This window comes from Melanerpes formicivorus, unplaced genomic scaffold, assembly GCF_026170545.1.
Source record: "Melanerpes formicivorus ecotype bairdi unplaced genomic scaffold, bMelFor1.0.p_v2 SCAF_42, whole genome shotgun sequence".
Classification (NCBI taxonomy): domain Eukaryota; kingdom Metazoa; phylum Chordata; class Aves; order Piciformes; family Picidae; genus Melanerpes; species Melanerpes formicivorus.
In genome coordinates, this window is record NW_027142394.1 from 3,510,994 (window position 1) to 3,532,907 (window position 21,914).

At 46.9% G+C, this 21,914-nt stretch overlaps 1 protein-coding gene across 4 annotated transcripts in view; it reads right to left on the reverse strand.

Moving 5' to 3' along the window:
- KLHL14 (kelch like family member 14) overlaps positions 1-21,914 on the reverse strand; it is a 107,440-nt gene that overhangs the window by 51,593 nt on the left and 33,933 nt on the right. For 2 of the 4 annotated variants that reach the window (XR_010989791.1, XM_068158763.1), the window contains exons 1-3: positions 12,324-12,354; positions 11,213-11,303; positions 8,565-9,547 (exon numbers count right to left, since the gene is read on the reverse strand). Coding sequence is in view for 3 of the 4 variants with exons in the window: in XM_068158763.1 (XP_068014864.1) it covers positions 8,565-9,547; positions 11,213-11,303; positions 12,324-12,352 (1,103 nt within the window). In the remaining variant the exon portion in view is untranslated. Of the gene's footprint in view, positions 1-8,564; positions 9,548-10,589; positions 10,831-11,212; positions 11,304-12,323; positions 12,355-21,914 lie in introns of those variants that run through there. The other 2 variants (XM_068158764.1, XM_068158765.1) reach the window with 2 other exon arrangements.

Below are 21,914 nucleotides of genomic sequence, written 5' to 3' on the forward strand. Positions count from 1 at the left end.
AATCAAAAGAATGCTACTACCAAAGCTTATATTGGTAAATAAGTAACAAACCTCCTGTGTCAAGAATCTCACTAGCAAAACCCTGCAGAGAAAAATGACCTTCCATATTGCTATAGTTCTGAAAAACCTTAAAGAATCTCCCTTGATCCTGCAGAGTTTAAAAAATAAAATGAAAGACAATATCACAGCTGGATTTTGGGCCAGACAGAGCAGGTAAAATGGTAGCGTTTATAGAATGCTTCAGGGAGATCAAATCTACAGTTTTGCCCTAACAAATTTCCATCAACCCTTTTTCTTTTTGACCTGAGCAAAGTCAAGAAGGTCCTCTTTTGCTGTGAGTCTATACTGGATGTCCATGATGACAGGAGGTCTCTGTATCAGAGGCTGTGCTCTCCGCAGGTGAAGCCCCGTTTCCTTAGGAAGCCAAAGAGAAGACACACAACCTGCTGCTGTCTCATCCAGGCTATGCCTGGTTACCTTTCCACTGCCTTGATTTTCCCCCCCTCCCCGTCTGAAAGGAGGCAGCAGTCAGGGAAGGCAGGAAGAACCAAGTGTGGCACCAACTTCTATTTACTTCCAGCTTCACTGCAAACCGTCTGCTTCCACTGAACTTGGCAGCTGATGATATTTGCTCAAAGTTTATTGTGTGCTTTCCAAGAATACAGCAAGAAGTGTTGAGTACTAAGTACCAGGCATGACAGTCTCTAAAGAAAATTTCAGGGAGGCAGCAGACACAAAAAATTATGCCAGGAAGTATCAACTAATACACTGCAACTTCCCCCACTCTTTAATTCCTTTAGACAGCCCTTTGGTAAACCCGTACCACCAGACTGGATCTGTTTCAACACAATAAACAACAGAGATGTTTACAGAGCTGTGGAGTCCAGCTGAAAACTTCCATTCAGGATTCCTATTAACTTCCCTGCTCGATCTTTTCAGGCCACACTGTGCAAAGGATAATAACAGATTTGACTCTGCTGGAGAAAACTGCTCTGCTTTTTAAAAGGCAAGTTGCTTGAAAAGATGGAATGGTGGGTTTACAGATTATGAGGATTGTTTCCGTAAGGTGAGTTTAACAGAATCAAAGCCCTTTTCCTGGCAAACTATTTTCTGTTGATTTTTGTGTTCTGCATTTGCTCTCCTCACTCTCCTTGCCCCCAAGGCTCGCTGTACTTTCTCTTCAAGTACAAATCCAAACAGTTGCACTGTCGCAGCTCGGTTCCATTTAATGCTCAGCAGTTACAGACTCTGAACCTCCATATTCTTCTGCTGCAAGGAAAAAAACCTACAGTGACTCCAGGGCATAATGTGCCTTCAAAGGCCCTCTCCTTTCTACCTTCTCTTCACATGAAAGGGTTGCACAACAGGCAAAGAGTAAACAGAAAAGCCTCAGACAGGCAACAAAGGCAGCCAAGTGTGATGCTCACCACAATCCTACAGAACTCCATTTGTAAAAGGTACACCTTAAATATAAATCATGCCAAGAAGACTTTGTATGAGAGGGAATTTCCTTATCTAGGAGGCTCTGCACAACTGGTGATCTACAAGTTCCCTGACAGGACAATCCTAGATTGTGTTGCCAGAGCATGGGCAAGAACAGCACGAGACCTCATGGCAGAAAACTCTACTTTAAGGAGCCTCCAAGACTTGTAAAGGAGCTGCACAGGCTGTTGCAGGGGGTGGAAAGGGGCACTCTTGCTTGTATACAGCATCTGAGGAGGAAGTTCTCATTTTCCCAAGCACTCTGCCCTCAGTTTCTGTGTCTATTTTTTGTTTGTTTTTGTTTTACATAACTAGTTTTCCCTCCAGAACAAGTCACTTTGAAATCCAGTGAAAGATTTCACCTCCCAGAAAAGTTTGGAGGTGCAAATACCTGAAACTGCTTCAAGTGCTGAAAGGAGCACAGTGAAGGAAAGCTGAGAAACAGCACAGGTCCATCCAGCTGCAGCAGCCTCTGGAGATCCAAGCTGAGAGGTCTGGGGCAGTTGGCAATGGTGTGTGTGTGGCAGGGAGCTTTGGAATGGGTCCCAAGAGGCCAGAGACCATGGCAGCAGAGGATTTCAGACAACAGACAGGCAAAAGAAAGCACTGGTAGTTTGGACCTGGGGAAGACCCTACCTAGCAGAGTGGCCTGGGAGCAAGGAAGAACCCATGAGGCAGTCTGGTAAGGGAAACCTCATAGTTTGGATGTTCAAAAAGCTGTGAATAAGGGGAGTTTGAGAAGCTGAACTTCTGAAGCAAGAGAGGGCAGGAGGTGGGGAAAATGCTGGAGGAGCTAGGACTGTGTGCTGTCTAAGGACATACATCAGGAGGGGCTGGCAGCTCCCAACTAACATCCCTGATCAGGTCACTGGCTGGCAGGGGAAGGGGAGTACCTGCACATGGTATTTGGCACTCCTTTGCCTACAGCTGTTGTACAGATGGTTGCCTGTAAGAAAGCCCATTAAATGCTCTTCATAAATTACATTTCTCCTAACAAATACTACTGCTGGGCCAAGAAACTGGCTGTCACCTATGCTGCTGCAGCTCTCAAGGCTTTCACCAGCCAGGACATACATGTCTTTAAAAAGGCTCCCAAGAACTGAACCACAGCAGTCCTTTTAGGACAAAGGTGCTGTCTGTGACTGTACCCTAAGCTCCAGGCCTCCCTCCCACCTGGATACTCATCTCCCCACTAACACTCCAGTACTAGCCTGTCTCCAAAGGCAAATGAAAGCACAGAAGGCGAGTAAGAGCAGTAGGTGAGACTAACTAGGATTAAACTGACTACAGGTCTGTGGTTCACTTCCCCATAGCCTCTAATGTGTCAGTCTCCCTTCTGCAGCTCAGCTGAGAGAGTCCTGGCACAGGTACAACTTCCTGATATTAATTCAGGCACACAAGATGTGATCCAAAGCCCACTAAAATAAACTGAAGCCTCACATTCACTTCATCCATGCTGCAACACAAATCTTAGCAATTCATGGACATTTTAAGTTACTTTCTCTGGATGTTAATTTGGGGTCTGGAATATTTCTCACTTGCAATTAACCATGAGTACAGATATTAGTAAACAAATCCCAGTACTGATGGTGGGATCACAAAGGGACTGGAACACACAACAAGGTATGTCAGTGAAAAACAAGCACGTTTTTGCACCCACCAAACATGCCCTAGTGAGATCCTACAGCCAAAGAAGTCAAACTGAACTACAGTCACACAGAATATTCAAAAGGGAAATTGTTTCATTGCCAAAGATGTAACCAATGTCTTCAGATGTTTAATCTCCACTGTAGACAGGAAAATAGACAGGATACATACACACATCTTCCACACAAATGCTATTGTCTCATGCTGTTCAGCACTTTACATTTACCTTCCTCATCAACTGTTACCACCTTCCTACTGAGTGAAAACTGGTCATATCATCTTCAGCACTTGTCACTGTGTAATTTGCTGTCACCTGCAGTAATATTACCCAGCACCAAAGTCTGGATGACACCCTCTCTCTTCTGAAATTGAAGAAAAATAAAACCCTCTACAATTAGCTTCTGCAGGACCAAAACTTGCAATTCTAATCTCCCCAAGGTCGAGGAGTCCAGGGATAAAAGTATAGAAAAACAGCTGGTCTGTATATGATGGGACTTTGCTGAACACAGAAAACAGCACAGCCAGGCTTAGCCTCCTTGTCTCCTTTTATTTTCCTCCTTTCTCTGCTACACTTTCATTCTGTATTTCTTATCTATGACTTTTCCCCATCTCAGGTGAGTTGGTTGATCTTCATCAGTTTTGCCTCTCCCACAGCTGAAACAGTTTTTCCAGAAACTGAAATACTGAGCTGTTATTGACAACAGATGCTGCCTCTACTAAGAATCCGCTTTCTTCCTTTTGTTTCATTCTCCCTCTTCTTTTCATCTTCCAGGGTCTCTTTTGTTTTGTTTTGCTTTGCTTGTCTCCTTTCCTGCCTGGTATCCTACTCATTCTCCCTTCAAAACTATTCTTCTCTTCCCTTTTCCTTTATTTGTACTTCCTGGTTCCCACTACCTATATTCCATTTCTCCCCTGGGGTATCTCAGTTCCTCTCTTTTCCTGCATTTTGCCCTCTCTCCTGGCTTCTTTTCCCTCTGCCATCAGGTGCCTGATGCCGCTGTACAGTCATCTAACTGCTGCTCTGCCTGCAAATCCCGAAAGGGCCTGACCAACCCCAACACACATTGATGTCAAGAGAAGCTAGCTGCCTGTACCCTGCAGCAAACAAACTACTTCCCAGCCAGCCTACCGTCTCGTGTCTGACTTCTGGAGCACAAGTCATTGTAAATAGTTGCAGGAGAGCAAAACCATAAAATTATGGCAATGCTCTATAAAAAAGGCAACAATATTTAGGTAAAACATTTAATAATAGGCCTGTAATTTAAACATATTTTCTACAATGCTCCATTCACCATCTACAGCTATACTGTACATCAGCACAAGGACAATTAAAGATAGGTGTTCCACAGCAGCAAAGTGGTTTTAAGTATTTTCATTGTTGCAAGTAAACATGGAAGCAGTAATAACTCTCACTAGCTCACTCATCTCTAAAAGTGAAATTCTTTCCAGCAACATGGTAATGCTCTAACCCAGAACTTTGTACAAATTGAAAACATATCCCTTGTATTATAGAAAATATATGATATTACACAAAAGCACAGAGACAATTTAATCAATTCAATACTCTAGTGAAGTCTCAGGAGTCAAATAAATCACAGGAAAATGAACATTCCCCTATCCGAATGCTTTTTCTTCCCTCAGCTACAGAAAACATGACACAGCATAGAGTTACCTGCATCTCTCAGGGACAAACATCACTTAAGCCTAATGTTCATGATAACTAAAATGGGCCCAACCCACTCCAAGTGGAAACCAACTGGGATTTTTCCTACTGATGTCAAAACCAACTGTGCCTCAGGAGCAGCTTGCATGCTGAGGCCCTACTGTAGGTAAGGATCAGAGGGGCCAGAAAGCTCCATCACTAACCCGAAAAAGGGAGATGGCAGGCAACAGAATTACTAACTTTGCTTAGAGTTAAGCACTGATGAAATGCCAGCTCAGAGCCAAAACATCCACCCACTGTGGAAAAGCCCTAAGCCTGAGAGTGTGACCAGGTTCACAAGTCAGGGAGGTCATTCCTCAACTTCTCAAATGATGATAGCTGATGTACTATGAAGAAGAACTGGACATAAATACATAAGGGCATTTAAGTGTTACCTTCCCTCAGGAAATTTCAGGGGAAAAGAAAACAAAACAACAACAACAAAAAATACAGATATATTAGCTCTCCCTGCAGGCAAACAGCATTTTCCACTGCAGCACCAAAGACAACCTGGATACCTGCTAGCCCCAGCATCACCTGCGCTGCAGGATGTGCATTTGTAGCACAAACTTTATCAACAGCTCTGCTCACAATGCACAGTTGGACTCAATGACCTCAAAGGTCTTTTCCAACCTGGTTAATTCTATTCTATTCTTCTTTATGATCCGAAAAATGCCTCCCTCCAGCCTTGACAACAGCAAAACACTTGTATTTATCAGGATAGCGAGCACATGTGATACACCACATAAAGAAGTAAGCTAAAATGAACAACCAGTGCTATTTTTAGTTACATTTCACTGGAAAAAAAATCACAGCACCTGGAGCTTTTCATTATACTGGTTTTGTTTAAGAAATGTAAGCAGCTCCAATTCCAAAGTACTCCAAAGTGGCAATGCAAATATAGGTAATTATATAAGGTAATTGCTCCTGGTTTTTAAAGTAGCATGCCACCAAAAAAATGATGTTCTTTTCAAAAACAACAATAATTTCAAAAGTTACTGGCAAGTTTTAATTCTGGCTGCAATTCTCATTTATTCAATATGCAGCAAGCAGGTAGTTATGGCACTGTGCTGCTTATATTCCTCACCAACCCCTACCACACTGTGCAGCGCGTATTACACTGCAGCGCAGTCAATCTCGTCCTAAAGACATGTGAATCTTTGGTCAATGACCTTCCATTACACTTTAAATTCCAAATTACCCAGGTCACCATCACTCACAGAAAAGGTAATCAGAGTTTTACAGTCCCTTTCTGTGTAGTAACTTTTCTCCACTTGCACACACACTTCATCAAGATTTCCTCCTGCAAACTGGTAACTTAAGGAACACTCTGCAGGTTTTCTTTCCTCAAATTTTATTTGGTGAGTGTCAGCTTTAGCAACCTGTAAGTCAGAGGAAGGACAAGCCTAGAAATCTCTGCTCTCAGGTGTGTTTCTTTTCTTTCCTCCTTCCTGTTTAAGAAGGTGTTTGTACACATAGGCAGCCTGATGAAACTTCAGAGTATGATTCAAAGATGGGCCTTTGTGGCTCTCACGAATTATTATGTCAGGAATATCATCCAAGACCAAAAATTAAAATACATCCAATTGCATTCTCTATCCCAGAGCATTTCAACACCTCCAACATTTTATTTAATATTTTGAGTCAAGTTCTAATGCCTTCTCTTATTTATAAAACAAAAGAAGCATAAATGGTGGTTATTTTTTGGCTCTCATTTCACCAGCACCAAAGAACCCAGTGAAGAGGAGCTAGTTGTGATGCTGTCACTGAACACACGATAAGGTTGAGAAGGCAAAGGTATGTTAAGGGTCTCCAAAATCCCACTGTCTGCAAAGATGTGAAGACCTACCACAAATGGAAAAAAAAATAATGTAGTATTTGTGGTATTTGGAGTCCCCCATAAGTCATTAAATGCAACTTAGAATGTAATCTAAGTTTACTTAAAGCGTGATCCTTTTGTGTGCGCTCCCGCTTACAGGGAAAGCCAGCTCCCAGCACCTGGGGTATCAGATTCCTGCAGCATCCATGACACTTGTAAACATTCAGTGGTCAGAACACCACTACATATCCTTCAAATGACATGGACCAGTGAAGCTGGAAGGTATCTGCACTGAACCAAACCGGCTGGTATCTCAGCAATCCTCCAGGACTTGAGCCCCGGCATGCCCCCGGCAACGTGCAGAATCCCAGCTGGGAAGGAGGTTGTGGGGTTTGTGTTTTTGTAAGTCAACAGTTCTGAATATTGAAATGCAAAGGGTACACACCAGCTACAACAGTGGCATCTCAACAATCCCTGACACTGCAAAATGCTAGTATTTGGTTGGGGTTTTTTGGGGTGGGTTTGTTTGTTTCTTTACCGTAGGATTTCAGAGCGAGAAGCAGCAGGACAGCAAAGTGCCAAGCACCACAAACCACTAACACGGAGTGAACTAACCAGAGATAATAAAAGAAGGCACAGCATTTCCAAAGTTAAATCATCGGGGTACCTATTACATGAAGACATGAAGCCTCCTCTGCATTAATGCTGAGAGCATTATCTACAATATTTAATAATCTACTAGTTTCTCTTGCTGCTGTGAACTCAATATCAACATATTAGTTAAAAAGCTGAACAGAAAGTGTGCTTTGATTTCTGTGCTACCAGGCCACTGGATAGTAACACCATTGGAAGATGGCATTTTCATTCCATTTTTGAATGAAATGAAGTATAAACACTTTAAAAGGAGAAAAAATAAGCACCCCCTTCATTCTGGACCTATTTCCTGCTTGTTAAGCTACATGCTGCGCTTTCAGTTCCTAACACCAACCTCATATTGTCAATCTTTGACATCATGATTCATTACCTTATTGAATAAAAATGACTGGCATGTCACAGCAAAACTATGTACTCCCCAAGTTTTCCACACACACAAGATGGACATCACCCAAACATCAGCAACACTGGGGTGTGCATTGATGACAATAAAGAGTTATTGATGACAATAAACAATTAGATTTGGGACTTTGCTATTACAGCTTCGAACACCCTTAAGATTCAACTCCTTGTTAAGAAGCAATATTGTAAGGGGAAAAAAGAATTAAATAAATACGGGCTGTAATCAATAATTACAACAGGTTCCCAAGGCGCGGGCTCCCGCACGCACGGTGAAAGCTCATGCTAGCTCCAGGGACCGGGCACGACAGCCGAGGGGGCTGCGACTGCCGCCCAGCACTGTGGGCAGCGAGGGACCCCGGGCGGACCAGGGACACGAGCCGTGGGCAGCCACCCAAGGCCGCCCGTCCCGCCGGCCGCCTCCCAGGAGGCCTCCCGCCGACAAACGCGGCCTCCGCCCCCGCCGCGGGTCCTGCCCCCCACGCCCAGCGCCGCGGCGCCGCCTCCGCGCCCCTCTTCGGGCCGGCTGTCCACGGCACGGACTGCCCCCGGGGCCGAAGGGAGCGAGAGCGGCCGCAGGGGTACCGACCGCCGCAACGGAGCGAGGGGAGGGGACGAAAAGTTTGGCGGGGCTGGGGGCGGGCAGCTCGGCCCCGCCGCCGCCCTTCAGCCAGCGCCGCGGGCAGGCTTCTGCCGCCCTGCCCCGCCGGAGGGCGCCCGGCCCGGCCTCACGAGGTCTCTGCCGCCGCCTCGGCCCCGCACCCTGCGAGGACTCCCCGGTGCCCCCAACCTCCTGCGGCCAGGAACTGCCGTGGGAATGCCCGTGAGGGAAGCCTCCCCCCGCCACGCCGCCCCCCTCACCTGCTGGCCAGGCTTTGCCGGCAGTGCTGCCTGAAGGGCATCAGGTGGTAGTTCATGGCGTCCAGCAACAGCTTCTGGCAGACGGGGTCGGTGCGCATGAAATCCACCGACTGGACCCGCTCCACCAGCTCCGGCGCGGGGATGAGGGCGAAGCGGAGGCGCTTCATGAGGTCCGGGGCGTACTGCATGCGGGTTTCCCGATCGTGCTCCAGCCAGAGCACGGACATCTGGAAAAGTGCCAGTTCCGACTCGACTGGGGGGGGCAGCGAGTCGAGCAGGGCGCGCATCTCCTCGAAGTTGAGCAGCAGCACGTCCTCCACCAGGTACTTGTTGGCCAGCTTCTTGGTCTCCTCCAGGCCGTGCAGGGCGGCGATCTTGCACACCTGCTTGTAGTTCTGAACCGAGATCTGGTCGTTGAGGAACTGCACGCAGAGCTTGGTGACCTGCGGGATGTGCAGAATCTTGCTGACCGACAGCACCTCCTCCACCGTGTCCAGCGAGAGGGTCACGTTGGCCGTGTACAGGTACTCCAGCACCAGCCGCAGCCCGATGGACGAGCAGCCCTGCAACACCAGGTTGTTGATGGCCCGCGGGCTGGCCAACAGCTTGTCCTCTGGGGAGGAGGAGGGGGTGCCGGGCTCCTCCTGCGGCTGCGGTGGCGGAGGCTCCTTCGGCGGGCCCCCCAACCCGTCCTGAGCGCCGGCCCCCAGCCCCAAGGCGTGGGGGTGTCCTCCGCTCCCGCCGCCGCTGGAGAAGAGGGATCGGAAGTACTGGGAGCAGGAGGCCAGCACGGCCTTGTGGCAGTGGAACTGCTGGCCCTGGGCCGTCAGGGTCACGTCGCAGAAGAGCTGCTTCCTCCACAGCAGGTTGAGGCCGTGCAGCAGGTTGTCGCTGTGGCTGGGGTCGAAGGTGGAGGTCCTGTCCCCGGATCTGGACATGGCGAGCGGCCTCCGACACACCTGCCTTTTAAACCCTCCTCCAACCTGGGCAGAGGGGTGGGGAGGAGAGCGGGGTGGGGGGGACACACGGGACGACACAACAATAAACAAGAGCTTTAGAGGCCCGGAGGGCGCATCCCGGCCGTGTGCGCACCGGTGGCGGGGGGAGCAGCCAGGAAAGGGGCTCTCCTCTGCCCGCCCAAGCCGCCCCTTCCCCCCCACCCCAGGCATGGACAGGCTCGCTCCGAGGGGCAGCAACTTAAGAGAGCCTTTTCACCCCACACCCCCCACAAAATACACACGCTACCCCTTTCTCCTCAGTGCAAACCAGGCTGCTCTCCAGGGCAGAGGCGGAAAAGCCGGGGCCGTTTTCACAGCTGAGCCCCCCACACTCCACGCAAAAAAAACCAACCCAAAACAACAAACCAAACACCACCAAAACCCCAAGCAACCAAACACATACACACAAAACGCGCTCCCCCCGAACTCCGCGCTGCCCAGAGAAACTACCAAGTGCCTAAAACTGCCGAGGCGGCGAGCAGCCCTGCCCGCCGCCAGCCCCCGACCCCCGCCGCCAGCCCCCGACCCCCTCCGCCCGCTTTGGCAACTCGGCGGCGCCGGGACCCGTTCCCTGCCCGGAGCCGGGTGAGTGGCGTGGCAGGGGCGGGGGCCTCGGCGCTGGCCGGCACCGAAGTTAAGCCTCCCCGCTTTTCCGTCCCGCAGGGGTGGGGGTGTTGCAGCACTTCGCACCCCAGAGAAGGAGAGGGTAGAAGCGGCAGCCCCGCGCCCGGTGAGGGGCTGCCCGCCGCTGTCCTGCCCGGCTCGCCTCTCCTCGCAGCAGACGGCGCCGCTGCCGTAACTCCGATAACTACGTGAAGTTCAAGTTGGGGGAAGGACGGGGTAGGCGGGCGGGGGCGGCGGGGAGTAGGGCCCTGCCCGGCGGCCCCTCGGTCCAGGCGGGCACTGCCGCTATACCTCTCGCCCCCCCCCGCCTCGACCCTGTGGCCGGCTCAGAGATTGGGGGGGGGGGGGGGGGAGAGGGGGAGGTGGGGGGTGTCAGCGGGGCAGTCCCGAGCTGCGGCCGAACCTGCGGGGGCTGCGCAGCCACCGACCCGCGCCGGCCGCATCCCGCCCCGCCGAGAGCTGCTGCCGCTGCTGCTGCTCTTCCTCCTCCTCCTCCTTCCCAGCGGGATCCCGCCGAGACCTGCTCCTGCCATTGCAGCGCGCTCAGTCACTCCTCGCCAGCAGTGGGTTTCCTCTGATTCCCTTCACACACACACACACCCCCGCCCCATTTATCGGCACAGCGAGGGGCTCCCTCCAGCCGCTTCCCCTGCCCCGCTCAGCCCCGCTCCGCGCCCTGCCGCCGGCTACAGAAACCTCCCGGAGCCTCTCCCTTTAAGTGGACCCGGTCAATCCCCCCCTCCCCACTGCACACACACACATACATACATGCACACACATATCTATACACACACACTCCTCCTCTTTCTCCCTCCCCCTCTTTCTTCCTCGTTTTGCCCATTTCTCGCAATCGGAGTTTATTCTGCAAACGCGTTCGTTACACAACCGCCCCCCCCAACCCCCCCCCGCACACTTCCAGCACACACCCGCACACACAGACACCCCTTTCCTCTCCCCCGACAACAAACAAATCAGGAGACACAAGAAAATGCACAGAGACGGTTAGACACAAGGCCAGAAACTTACCTGCTCCACAACCAGCTGCCAAAGTAAAGGTTCACTTAAGCTCCCCCCCAAAAAAATCAATTGTCCTTCCTTTTTAAAGGTTTGCTCGCTCCTTCAAAAAAAAAAAAAAATTTAAAAAAAAAGAAAAAGAAAAAAAAAAAAGAAAATAAAAGAAAGAAAAAAAAAAACCAAAACCAAAAAAACAAACCACAACCTTCTGGTTCCCAACTCGGAGCAGTCACTCTTTACAATTTATTTTGTCGTACATCATTTGATCACCATGAATTAGCAACAGCAAGAAAATGTACGAGAGAGTGAGAAGGAGAGAGAGAGAAAGAGAGAGAGAGAGCGCAGAGCTTTCTGCAAGAGAAGAAGAAGAAAAAATGTACGTGTGACAAATTATGCTACCAAGAAACAACACATCATTATCCTTGGGCCTGGGGCTCAGTGAGTCGTAACGAGAGTAATAGGAAATCCACGGTTGGGGAGAGAAACGGTCGTGCATGGCCAGTGGAGAGAGACCATACAGGGGGATGGATGCTGGAGAGACTCGCAAAATTATGGCTCAAGGCTATTGTAAAAATTGTCGAGCGTAAATGACTGCGATTTCAAACATCTTTGGAAGAAAGAAGGGGAAAAAGCGAGCCCCCCCACCCCCTCCTCTCTGCCTCCCTCCCTCTCGCTCTCCCTCTCTTCTCTCTCTCTATAAAGAACCGTCAAGTTTTAGTGCGCATTGCTAATTAGTCAATTTCTCTCTGCCTTCACAGGCTGGCGACTTTGCTGCTGAGCTGAAACTGCTAATTTCTGTGACCAGCTTTTTTCTTAGCTGTGATCTGGATGAATGAGTAGCTGTCTCACAGAGATGACAAAAATAAACTCTAATCCCCCCAAAAATTTCCACTACATCTTTCTCATGCATAGATTTATGATCTTCAAGCGCCCTGTGCAATATGCAAACTTTTTATGTGCAAGTGTGTGTGTGTGTGTGTTGCTGGGGGGGGGGGGGGGAGGAATAAGTCTGTTGTATTCAGGTTGCAGAGTATTTGTTTTGTGTCTCTGCTCTCCCCCTGCACCCCAGATATGATGGAAATAATGTCTGGTTTCAACACCCAATGTACTGGGTGCCCCCCACCCTTGTGTTTCTGCTTTGGTAGGATACATCTTCCTTCCTTGCAAGTATGATGGGGCTGGAAGAGAGAGAAAGAAAGTGAGGCTACTAAATGGTGTTAGTGGTAAAATGTTCCCTTTACATTTGTTCCCCTGCACTGTTCAAGATTTATGATCTTGTTTGAAGGCATATTTTCTCTATCGTTTTGTCTGGTTAGACAACCGTCTCTGAACTTCACTGTCAGCTCTTCAGCAGATAAAGGTTCAGAAGTCACTTCCCCCCCCCCCCCCCCTTCCTATTGGAAGATTAGCATATTGTCAGATTTGTCTTTTGGTTTCAAGACTTTGCAATGCAGAAGCCTGAAATCAAATGGCAGAAAGCAGCTGCTGTTTCACAAATGTAACCTTTCAACTTTCTGCCAGAGCTGAGAACCCTAGAAACACGCACGGCACAGCCCATGGGTTGGGGCTTTGTTTGGGGTTTTTATGCTCCTTTATAGTTGCAAGAACCAGAGGGTATTCTCACTGTAGGCATTTTGGGCTTGTTCTTTCTGCCAAGGGGCATTTTGGTAGAGGACACGTTCTCCACACTTTATCCCATGATATATTGCACCCTCACATTTATAGCTCTGTTCTTCTGTTGTCAAACCTCCAATTGTCAAAAGAAAAGAAAAAGGTGGGATGTGTGCCCTTGACTTAAACGCATGTGAAAGGAAACTGAGTGAGTGCTTACAGAAAGTTTGACCTGGTGTGAAAGCCACAAGCCCTATCCCCTTTCCAGATGTTTTAATTCAAATACACACCAGAAGCAGGATTTTTGGTTTCAGGTCTCATGGTCTTTGTCTTTGACATGGCCAAGGATGCCAGTGCATTTACAGAGCTGGAGTCAGATTGCTCAGGGATGCAAAGACTGGAACTGAAAGGCATCAAGGCAGTTTTAGCTTTTGTTTTCTGGTGACCTTAATAAAGGAAGTTCTGCCATAGCTTTCTGGTTTTCCTCACCAGATAGCTCCCTTCCTCCTCCCTCTTTGGATGTCTATTATTTCTGCACGAAATTTCTAAGATAAATCAGGCAGGTGGTAGTTTAGGGCATGGGATTCTTCCCACAGGAACAACTCCATCACATGGTGCTTCCAAAACCATTTTCTTTGGTATTCCACCTGTGACCCTGTTCAGGTGGAAAGAGACATGACTTCCAGGACTCCTCCATTTTGGTAGAAGCTGGTGTCTTCAGTGATGTGAATTGTCTTCTACCTGTAGTAGATGAGAAGACCAATTTTTATTTCATGCTTATGCTGCTGAACCTTCTTGCTGCCATGGCTGTAATCAATCCCTATGGGGGGGTTGTATCAGTTTCCACTGACTGATGTGTCACACACTCTTACACCATTGCAAGCTGCCAAAATGCGTCTGTGCCAACGTGTAGCGAGTTTCTGGGACTAGCATACTGGTAGGTGTTGCTCATTAGTGAAAAGACCTGGTTAATTTTTGATGAACTTTGCTACACTAACTCAAGTTGAAATAAAGTTCAGCCTTACTTGCGTATGTAACCCGTGGTCACTTATGAATTACATTGGACAAATATTTCCAAAAGTCCTGGATGTGGTATTTTCTAAATGGACTTGGACACTTCTGAAGGGAAGCTTCCAAATTTCTAACTCACTTGGGTGCTTTTCAAAATTTTTTTTACACATTGTATCTGCAGAGTAGAGAATTAAAGTTCATCTCCTCAAGACAGCAGCTATCAGCAGAAAAGACTGCATTTGCTTTTCCCTGCAGCTGGTCTTAGACCTGCACCATGTCAAATTGTCCCTTATTTTGCCTGGAGCAAAACTAGTACTTGCCACTTGGTACAAGCAGGATTGCACATCTCTGTAAGCCTGAGACCATCACAGACTCCAGGAGAACCACCGAGAGTGAAGAGTATCTCTCCCAAGGCACTGAACACTAACTCCTGAGCCTTCCCTGTCATAGCTATAGGCCTCAACCCCCAAGCAGAGTTTCTAAGGAACAGTGGGTAGTGCCCTGTGCTTTCATCTCCTCAAAACCAGAGGTTTGTAGATGTCATGCTTTTATTTGTCTTCTTTCAAGTAATTTCCTTCCACTCACACAGACTTCTCAACTTAGAGAAGTCTTATTTCAGAGGCTTGTAGTAGGGAGGTCAATACTACACAAGGAAACAAATCACATCTTGCAAGTGAAGGAAGAAGTCCCCATGCAGAAGAGGCCTCCCTCAAGACAGTATAGGTCCTTGTCATTAATCCCAGGGAGCAAACTCGGTAAATAAGCAAGGTAAGTGCTCCTCGGAGTAATTATAGGAAAAAGAAATGGAGAACTTTATTATCTGTGCTTGTAATATGAAACCCACCTCTGCACAACTGTTTTGGGGAGGACTTTTTTTTGCAGATTTTGTGGTTGCCATATACACTGATATCCTGGACAGCTCAGAAATCAAGTTGCATGCACAATGTCTTAATTATTAAGGACAAAAGTTAATTCTGAACACCTGCCCCTTTGTCATTGAGATTGCTGTCAGCTTCAGCTGGCTCCCCTTTAGAGCACAGAAATTGCCTTTGTGCATCTTGTCTGCCTGTTGAAATCTCACCAGTCTGCATTTCTGCCACTGTTGAATTCCAAATGGTAGAACACCAGAACCACCTGTATGTGAGTGAGATCTCTCACCACAGGAAAAAGAAAAGGTTCTCTTGGGGGCCTTCCAGAGAGGTAAAGTCTTTGGGTGAGCTGGATCATTGTTGTTGTGCAGCATGCCATAGTAATTGGAGAGATGAACACACAGGTCCCTTTTGTAGTACAAGTACTGTAAGAACAGATGAGCAACAGCAGTGTTGGCTGTTACCAATGACATTGTTACTCATGCCAGCTGCTGCTGTTAATCCACCCTGAAGCTTCTGATGTGGCAGTTTGTGAGCCCACACTTCTGAAGCTAGACCTGGCATCATAGGCACATTGTTCTTGGGGTAGAGATGAACTACTCATTTCATCCATTGCCAGACAGGGTCAGTCTAGGAGTAGGGCAAGAGTGGACTATGTCAGGAGGTTGAGGTGGTCGTTGTTAGAGCCAGGGCCCACACCCCTGGATGTCTGGATTTCCACCACTGGCACACAGTGATTGTACCTACACTGGCTTGCACACTTTGGTGTTAGGACCTGGGAACCATCCAAAGCTTCCAGGTGGCTTGTTTTTCCCTGAAGAGGCCTTTTCCCTGGAAACTGAGATGTTTTGTTGGCTCTGCTGGGTTGGACTCCATGACCATGGAGGTCTTTTCCAACCTAAATGATTCTAGGCTTGCAAGGAGCTGGAAGAGAAAGATCTGAGAGCAAAAGTTATCTTGGATCTAAGAACATAGATGTAACAACCTTGACCCAGGTACATCCTTTAACGTTTCTGTGCTTCAGTTAACAGATTCTAAAAAGGGTTTTCATTAGCGCAGTCCAAGGCTCTCCCAGCTTGTGGTCCATCAGCCCTGCTGAGCACATCTGCCCAGCTCCACCCCCAGCTGGGTATTTTTGCATGTTTACTTGCTATGCCAGTGGCTGTCACAACTTTCTGGCTCTAGAGACTGGCACAACTGGCCCCAGAGGTGTCACAGGCATCCTGATCACCTGCATTGTGTCCTGGTTAATCCATGCTTGCCTAGTGTTTTGAGATGCCTCCAAGAATACTGCCTGGTTTTATTTAGACACACAGACATAACCTGAGGTATTGTTTCTATGCCTGTATACAGAACAGAAAATTCTCTGTAACAAAGTTACAATACAATTAAGTATTCAGACTTTTGCCCTGCTTAGGCAAAGCTTTTGTGGGGAGGACTAGGAGATGATAAACAGGACCCTAAAGGAGTGATCCTAAAAGCACCCAAAGACAAACTGTTCTTCCTCCTAAAAAGGCAAGAGGGTAAACTGCATAAAAAATAACAATGTCATTCTCTGCAATGCTGTGCAATGGAGATAACATGAATAAAGTTTTTAGAAAACCAGTAGCTTCTGAAAAGTCAACATATAAGGTATTGCCTCTGAAAGAGTTATTAAAATAACTTGCAGGGGGCAGAACTCAGAACTGTTAAAAGAAGCAGCTAAGCTTGGGGAAAATGCAATCTAAAAGCAAGGTGGATTAAGCAAATCCTTCTGTACAGAACCACGCTACAACTAGGAACCCTCTAACCATCACTCGGAAAAGCTTACGCTCTGGGACTCGATTTTCAGGCACATAATACAAGCTTTAGTGATTGTGTCTGCACTGTACTCCCAATTAAGGGATACTCTCTTGTGCTTAAGTCCATTTCTGTTCAGGAAAGCATTTAAGCATTTCTCAAAGCATATTCTTAAGTGCTCTCTCGAAAGGGGATGCTTTTCTGACATGGGACATGTGTCTGCATCACCATTCACTTCGGCTGAATTTTCCCAGCCTGCTGTACGCAGGACTCACTGTGCAACTACAAGGAGGATACACTGGTGGTAACACTGTAATTGCTCCAAAGCCATGGTCAAGCTTTTTAGAATAGAATAGAATAAACCAGGTTGGAAGAGACCTTCAAGATCATCGTGTCCAACCTATCATCCAACACCACCTAATCAACTAACCCATGCAACCAAGCACCCTATCAAGTCTCCTCCTGAACACCTCCAGTGACGGCGACTCCACCACCTCCCCGGGCAGTCCATTCCAATGGGCAATCACTCTCTCTGTGTAAAACTTCCTCCTGACCTCCAGCCTGAACTTCCCCTGGCACAGCCTGAGACTGTGTCCTCTTGTTCTGGTGCTGGCTGCCTGGGAGAAGAGACCAACCTCTGCCTGTTTACAACTCCCCTTCAGGTAGTTGTAGAGAGCAATAAGGTCACCCCTGAGTCTCCTCCTCTCCAGGCTAAGCAGCCCCAGCTCCCTCAGTCTCTCCTCATAGGGCTGTGTTCCAAGCCCCTCACCAACTTCGTTGCCCTTCTCTGGACTCGTTCCAGCAAGTCAACATCCTTCCTAAACTGAGGGGCCCAGAACTGGACACAGTACTCGAGGTGTGGCCTAACCAGTGCAGAGTACAGGGGCAGAATGACCTCCCTGCTCCTGCTGGCCACACTGTTCTTAATGCAGGCCAGGATGCCATTGGCCCTCCTGGCCACCTGGGCACACTGCAGGCTCATGTTCATCCTACCATCAACCAGCACCCCCAGGTCCCTCTCTGCCTGGCTGCTCTCCAGCCACTCTGACCCCAAGGAGCCATCCCTAAGCAGAAGAGTACCCCATCCCAGGTAGTTTCTTTTTTATTTGGTTTTGGTTTGGTTTTTTTTTAAGCAGCATTTTGGGACACATGAGGGAAAGGACAAGCTTCAGAGCAACAGGAACTAGCTGGATTGCAGTGGCTGGATTTAGAGTACATTGTTGTACTGAAGCAATACATAATCCATAGGTTTAACGTGGCTCTCAAGCCCCAAGGGAGCAATAACAGTTTTTGAGGGAGAGAAGAGTTCTGAAAAAAAATAATTAATTCCCTTTCAGGCAAAGTCTGCTGACAAAGACTTTTGTTCTCCATCACATCTAAGTGCTCTGGGCATGGAAACCTTTCCTGTTGTGCTCCATTTCAACTGTCCAAAGATTGCCTTCTGCCTTTGGATGTAGCAGAGAGGACTCGTTGGATGTCAACTCTTTCATGAGGAAATAATGATTTAAAATAAAATGTGATGTTAACTTTGACTACCAAGGTACTTAGTCACCAACATCATCTTGGAGGCATAAGTTAAACATAGGTATAAAAAAAAGGCAAAAGAAATGTGAGTTAAGGTTTACAAGCCTCCCCTTGCTTTAGTCCACCTTTCTAAGATGACACAGAGCACTTTCTGACCTGGCTGCTTAAATACTAGGGCTGTGCTTAAATAGTGCAGTCGTGTTCTACTGCAGAGGGGAAAAAGGTGATCTCTGTGGGGATCACGTGTCATTGCTTTCTCAGGAACCAGACCTCTCCACCACTGTGAAATAGTCAACGCGGCTTCCCCATATTTCAAACTGTATTTTTGAAGTTAGAACCTGCCAACTCGTTAGGCAGGTTGTTGAGAGGACAAAAACCAAACCACACAACCAACCAAACACACCACAAAACATGGAAACAAGGCTTCCCAAGATTAAAACCTGGTAATCTTTAACTTGTGTAGCACTGAAGGCTACATAACTGGTGTTGACCCTCACTAGCTGGTGCAAGTGATTTTGGTGAGCTCTGGTAGTGGCTTTGACTTAACCTAGCTAACTACCCACACAAACAAGGACCTCCCTTTTGTCTCCACAACTGCAAAACAGCAACCTGGAGTTCTGGTAGCAAAAAATGAATATCCAAATATACTTTTAAGGTTTTTGTCAGGGAAGATATGACTATGATACCAAATACGCTGAATGGGGAGAAACAGAAGTGCACACAATCCCTTTACATTGCTGAAGGGTTTCTCTGCTTCTGAAAGTGGACAGTTGAGTCCAAGCTCCTGGTAGAAACCGAAAAAAAAGCCATCACAGAATGGCCAGCAAGGCTCTCTGTGTCACCAGCCAGCTGTTCAGGTCAGTATCTGGCTCACATAACAAAAGCATCCTTGTATTTGGTTCTGCAGGACATTGCCTTGGAATATAACCAGATCATCTGTAGTCTGCTTTGGCATGAAGGATGTGCCAACTTTTCACATCTGGAAATTGTTTCCTCCTCACCTTTTCAAGTATTTCCATGGTGCCATACAGGGAACTTGAGGAAATCAATAGCAGCTCTGTTTCTGTTGTACCAGAGGATTTAGAGCAGACTTTAGTCTTCCCTGTTGTCATACTCATGAACAGTATATGGGAGGTAGAAATGTAGGTATGAGAGTAGATATAATTCTAAAAACCAAAGTAGATCAACTAGAATAAAGCAATGTTGGAGCCCAGTCACCAGAATCTCATCTCTGTTTTTAACCTTTGGCTCAAGCTGCCTGGGTGATTTTCAGGTGCCTGTTGCTCACGAGGTACCATCTTCCTGCCTACCAATGCCACGCAGTCATTTACATTAAGATATAAATAAACATCCCAAATATCCTAGGGCTGAGAAATGACACTGAAGGGAAAAAAAAAGAAACAGGTTTCTATTTTAACTTCATTCAAGTACAGCTCATCAGCAGACAAAGGTTCATTGCTGATGTAAAGGACAGTCCTAGTGGACCCAGCGCTCACTCCCACAAGCTATGAATCTGGCCAATAGTCCTTTACTGATGATAAAACAGGGAGACAGGCAAAAATGAAGAACACTCCTCTGCTGAGAAATTCCATTTTTTTCAAAGTGAGACTTATTTTAGTTACAAAAGACTGCAAAAGTGTTCAAAATAATAAAACTTGAGGGTTCCTGTGCTCCTTATCTCAAGAATGGCCACGATGATTTTAAATGAATGTGATTAGAAGGTAATTTATATTTTGCACCTCGACTTTGGTTTCAGACCTGAATGAGTTTTAACTGCCAAGCAAGAAGTCCTTTAAAGTGGGATTAACAGTAGAAATCCTGGCTGCTTTTTACTTCTTTTTTTTTGGTTTTTAAGCTACCTCAGTGCTGCTCTAACATCCAGGCTTCTTCATGTGCCTTGGTCCATCATCAAGAGCTCCCAGTGACAGACACCAAGGCTAAAGTTTGGGCAGCGACCTGAGTTATTTTAGAATCACAGAACCAACCAGCTTGGAAAAGACCTCAGAGATCATCAAGACCAAACTATTACTCAATACCTAACACCTCCTGACAACTAAACCATGGCTCCAAGTGCCACATCCTATCCCATTTTGAACACCTCCAAGGACAGGAACTCCACCACCTCCCTGGGCAGCACATCCCAATGGCCAGTTACTCTTTCTGGGAAGAACTTTCTCCTCACCTCCAGCCTAAACTTTCCCTGGCACAGCCTGAGCCTGTGTCCTCTTGTTCTGGTGCTGGTTGCCTGGGAGAAGAGACCAACCCCCACCTGGCTACAAACCTCCCTTCAGGTAGTTTTAGATAGCAATAAGGTCTCCTCTGAGCCTCCTCTTCTCCAGGCTAAACAATCCCAGCTCCCTCAGCCTCTCCTCATAGGGCTGTGCTCCAGACCTCTCCCCAGCCCCTTTGCCCTTCTCTGGACATGTTCAAGTGTCTCAATGTCCTTAAATTGAGGAGTCCAGAACAGGACACAGTAGTCAAGGTGTGGCCTAACCAGTTCTGAGTACAGGAGCAGAAAGAGTTCACTGCTCCTGCTGGCCACACTATTTCTGATACAGTCCAGGACGCCATTGGCCTTCTTGGCCACCTGGGCGCACTGGCAATTACAGCTCAACATGTAAGATTTCATGAAGCAGCTCTGATGACAAAAAAAGCCCCAACAAAACCAACAAATTTACCACATGGAAATCTCACTACATATTGTGTGGTAGCTCAGAAAATAACTTGGGTTGCCATTCCACATGCACATATATATATAAAATACATATTAGCAGCATTTATAGACACTGATCTATTAAGTTATTTTCCTCCACTACCTTCAGACCTTTCTGTAGGAAGCAGAAAGCCCATCATTAAAGCTATGGTTTGCCAGACAATTACTTTGTCAAATCTCAAGAAATTGCATAATAAATTGTATACATGCATCAAACATGAACAGCAGAGGGGTATAACAAGCTGTGCATTTCCAGTCCGCTTGTTCCTTCATCTAAACAGTAGCTTTTTGTTTTGAAGAGTAATCCTATGTTCTTTTGAAGGCATAAAATGTGCCTATACATTTATCCATCAAGCTAAGTAGAAATAATTGAAACACTTAATATGCACAGTAATAAAGCAACGCCCGAACAGCTTCATTATTAATGTCTATTGATTATTTATGTTTTCAAATAGGCAAATGGAGCTACTATTATTTTATCATGTTAGTCTATATGTGCATTTTTTTTTGGGGGGGGCTTCACCTGTTTATTGGCAAATTTACTACCCACATCATGGGCGTTTTTATTGCTGTGCACTCATTTGCTATGCGCATAACTGAGGTCAGTTTACGAACTGACTCCTGTTTACTCAGTTTGATTACTGTGTAACATTGCTGAGGCTAGTCCCCCTTTGGAAAATTAACCATACAAGGAAGCCCAGTAAATCTTTACTTAAAAATTCCAAACTTTAGATTGATTTCAGCAGCGGGTCTGTATTGATCTAAAAAAGCTTTGCGTTCCTAACTAAAAACTAATCTTTATTTCACCCTTTAGTGACTGCAGCCATAAATATGTTCACTCGTACTGGAGTTTAGTGGATTAATGGTTATTGGAGATTGTGGCTTCCAACTGAGGTTGGTAAACCTTAACCTTTGGAGGACAACATGAAGGCATTTACTCCTTGTCATCTGTAATAGCTGGGTCCCTTTCTGACAGTTACCTGAGTGTTAAAGAGGAGGCAGAGCAGAGGATAGGAAATAAAGCACCAGCAGCTCACTTCAGCTCTTAATCACATATCAGACTGACCACATGTCTGTGTTTAGCTCACATCTGGGGCTAAACTCTAGCAATTGCTCTACCACCAGAATACCCCTCCCCAGCTGAGAAGAGGGATCAGGAAAAGACCCACAGGCTGAAATGAAAATGGATTTATGAAACAGCCAAATT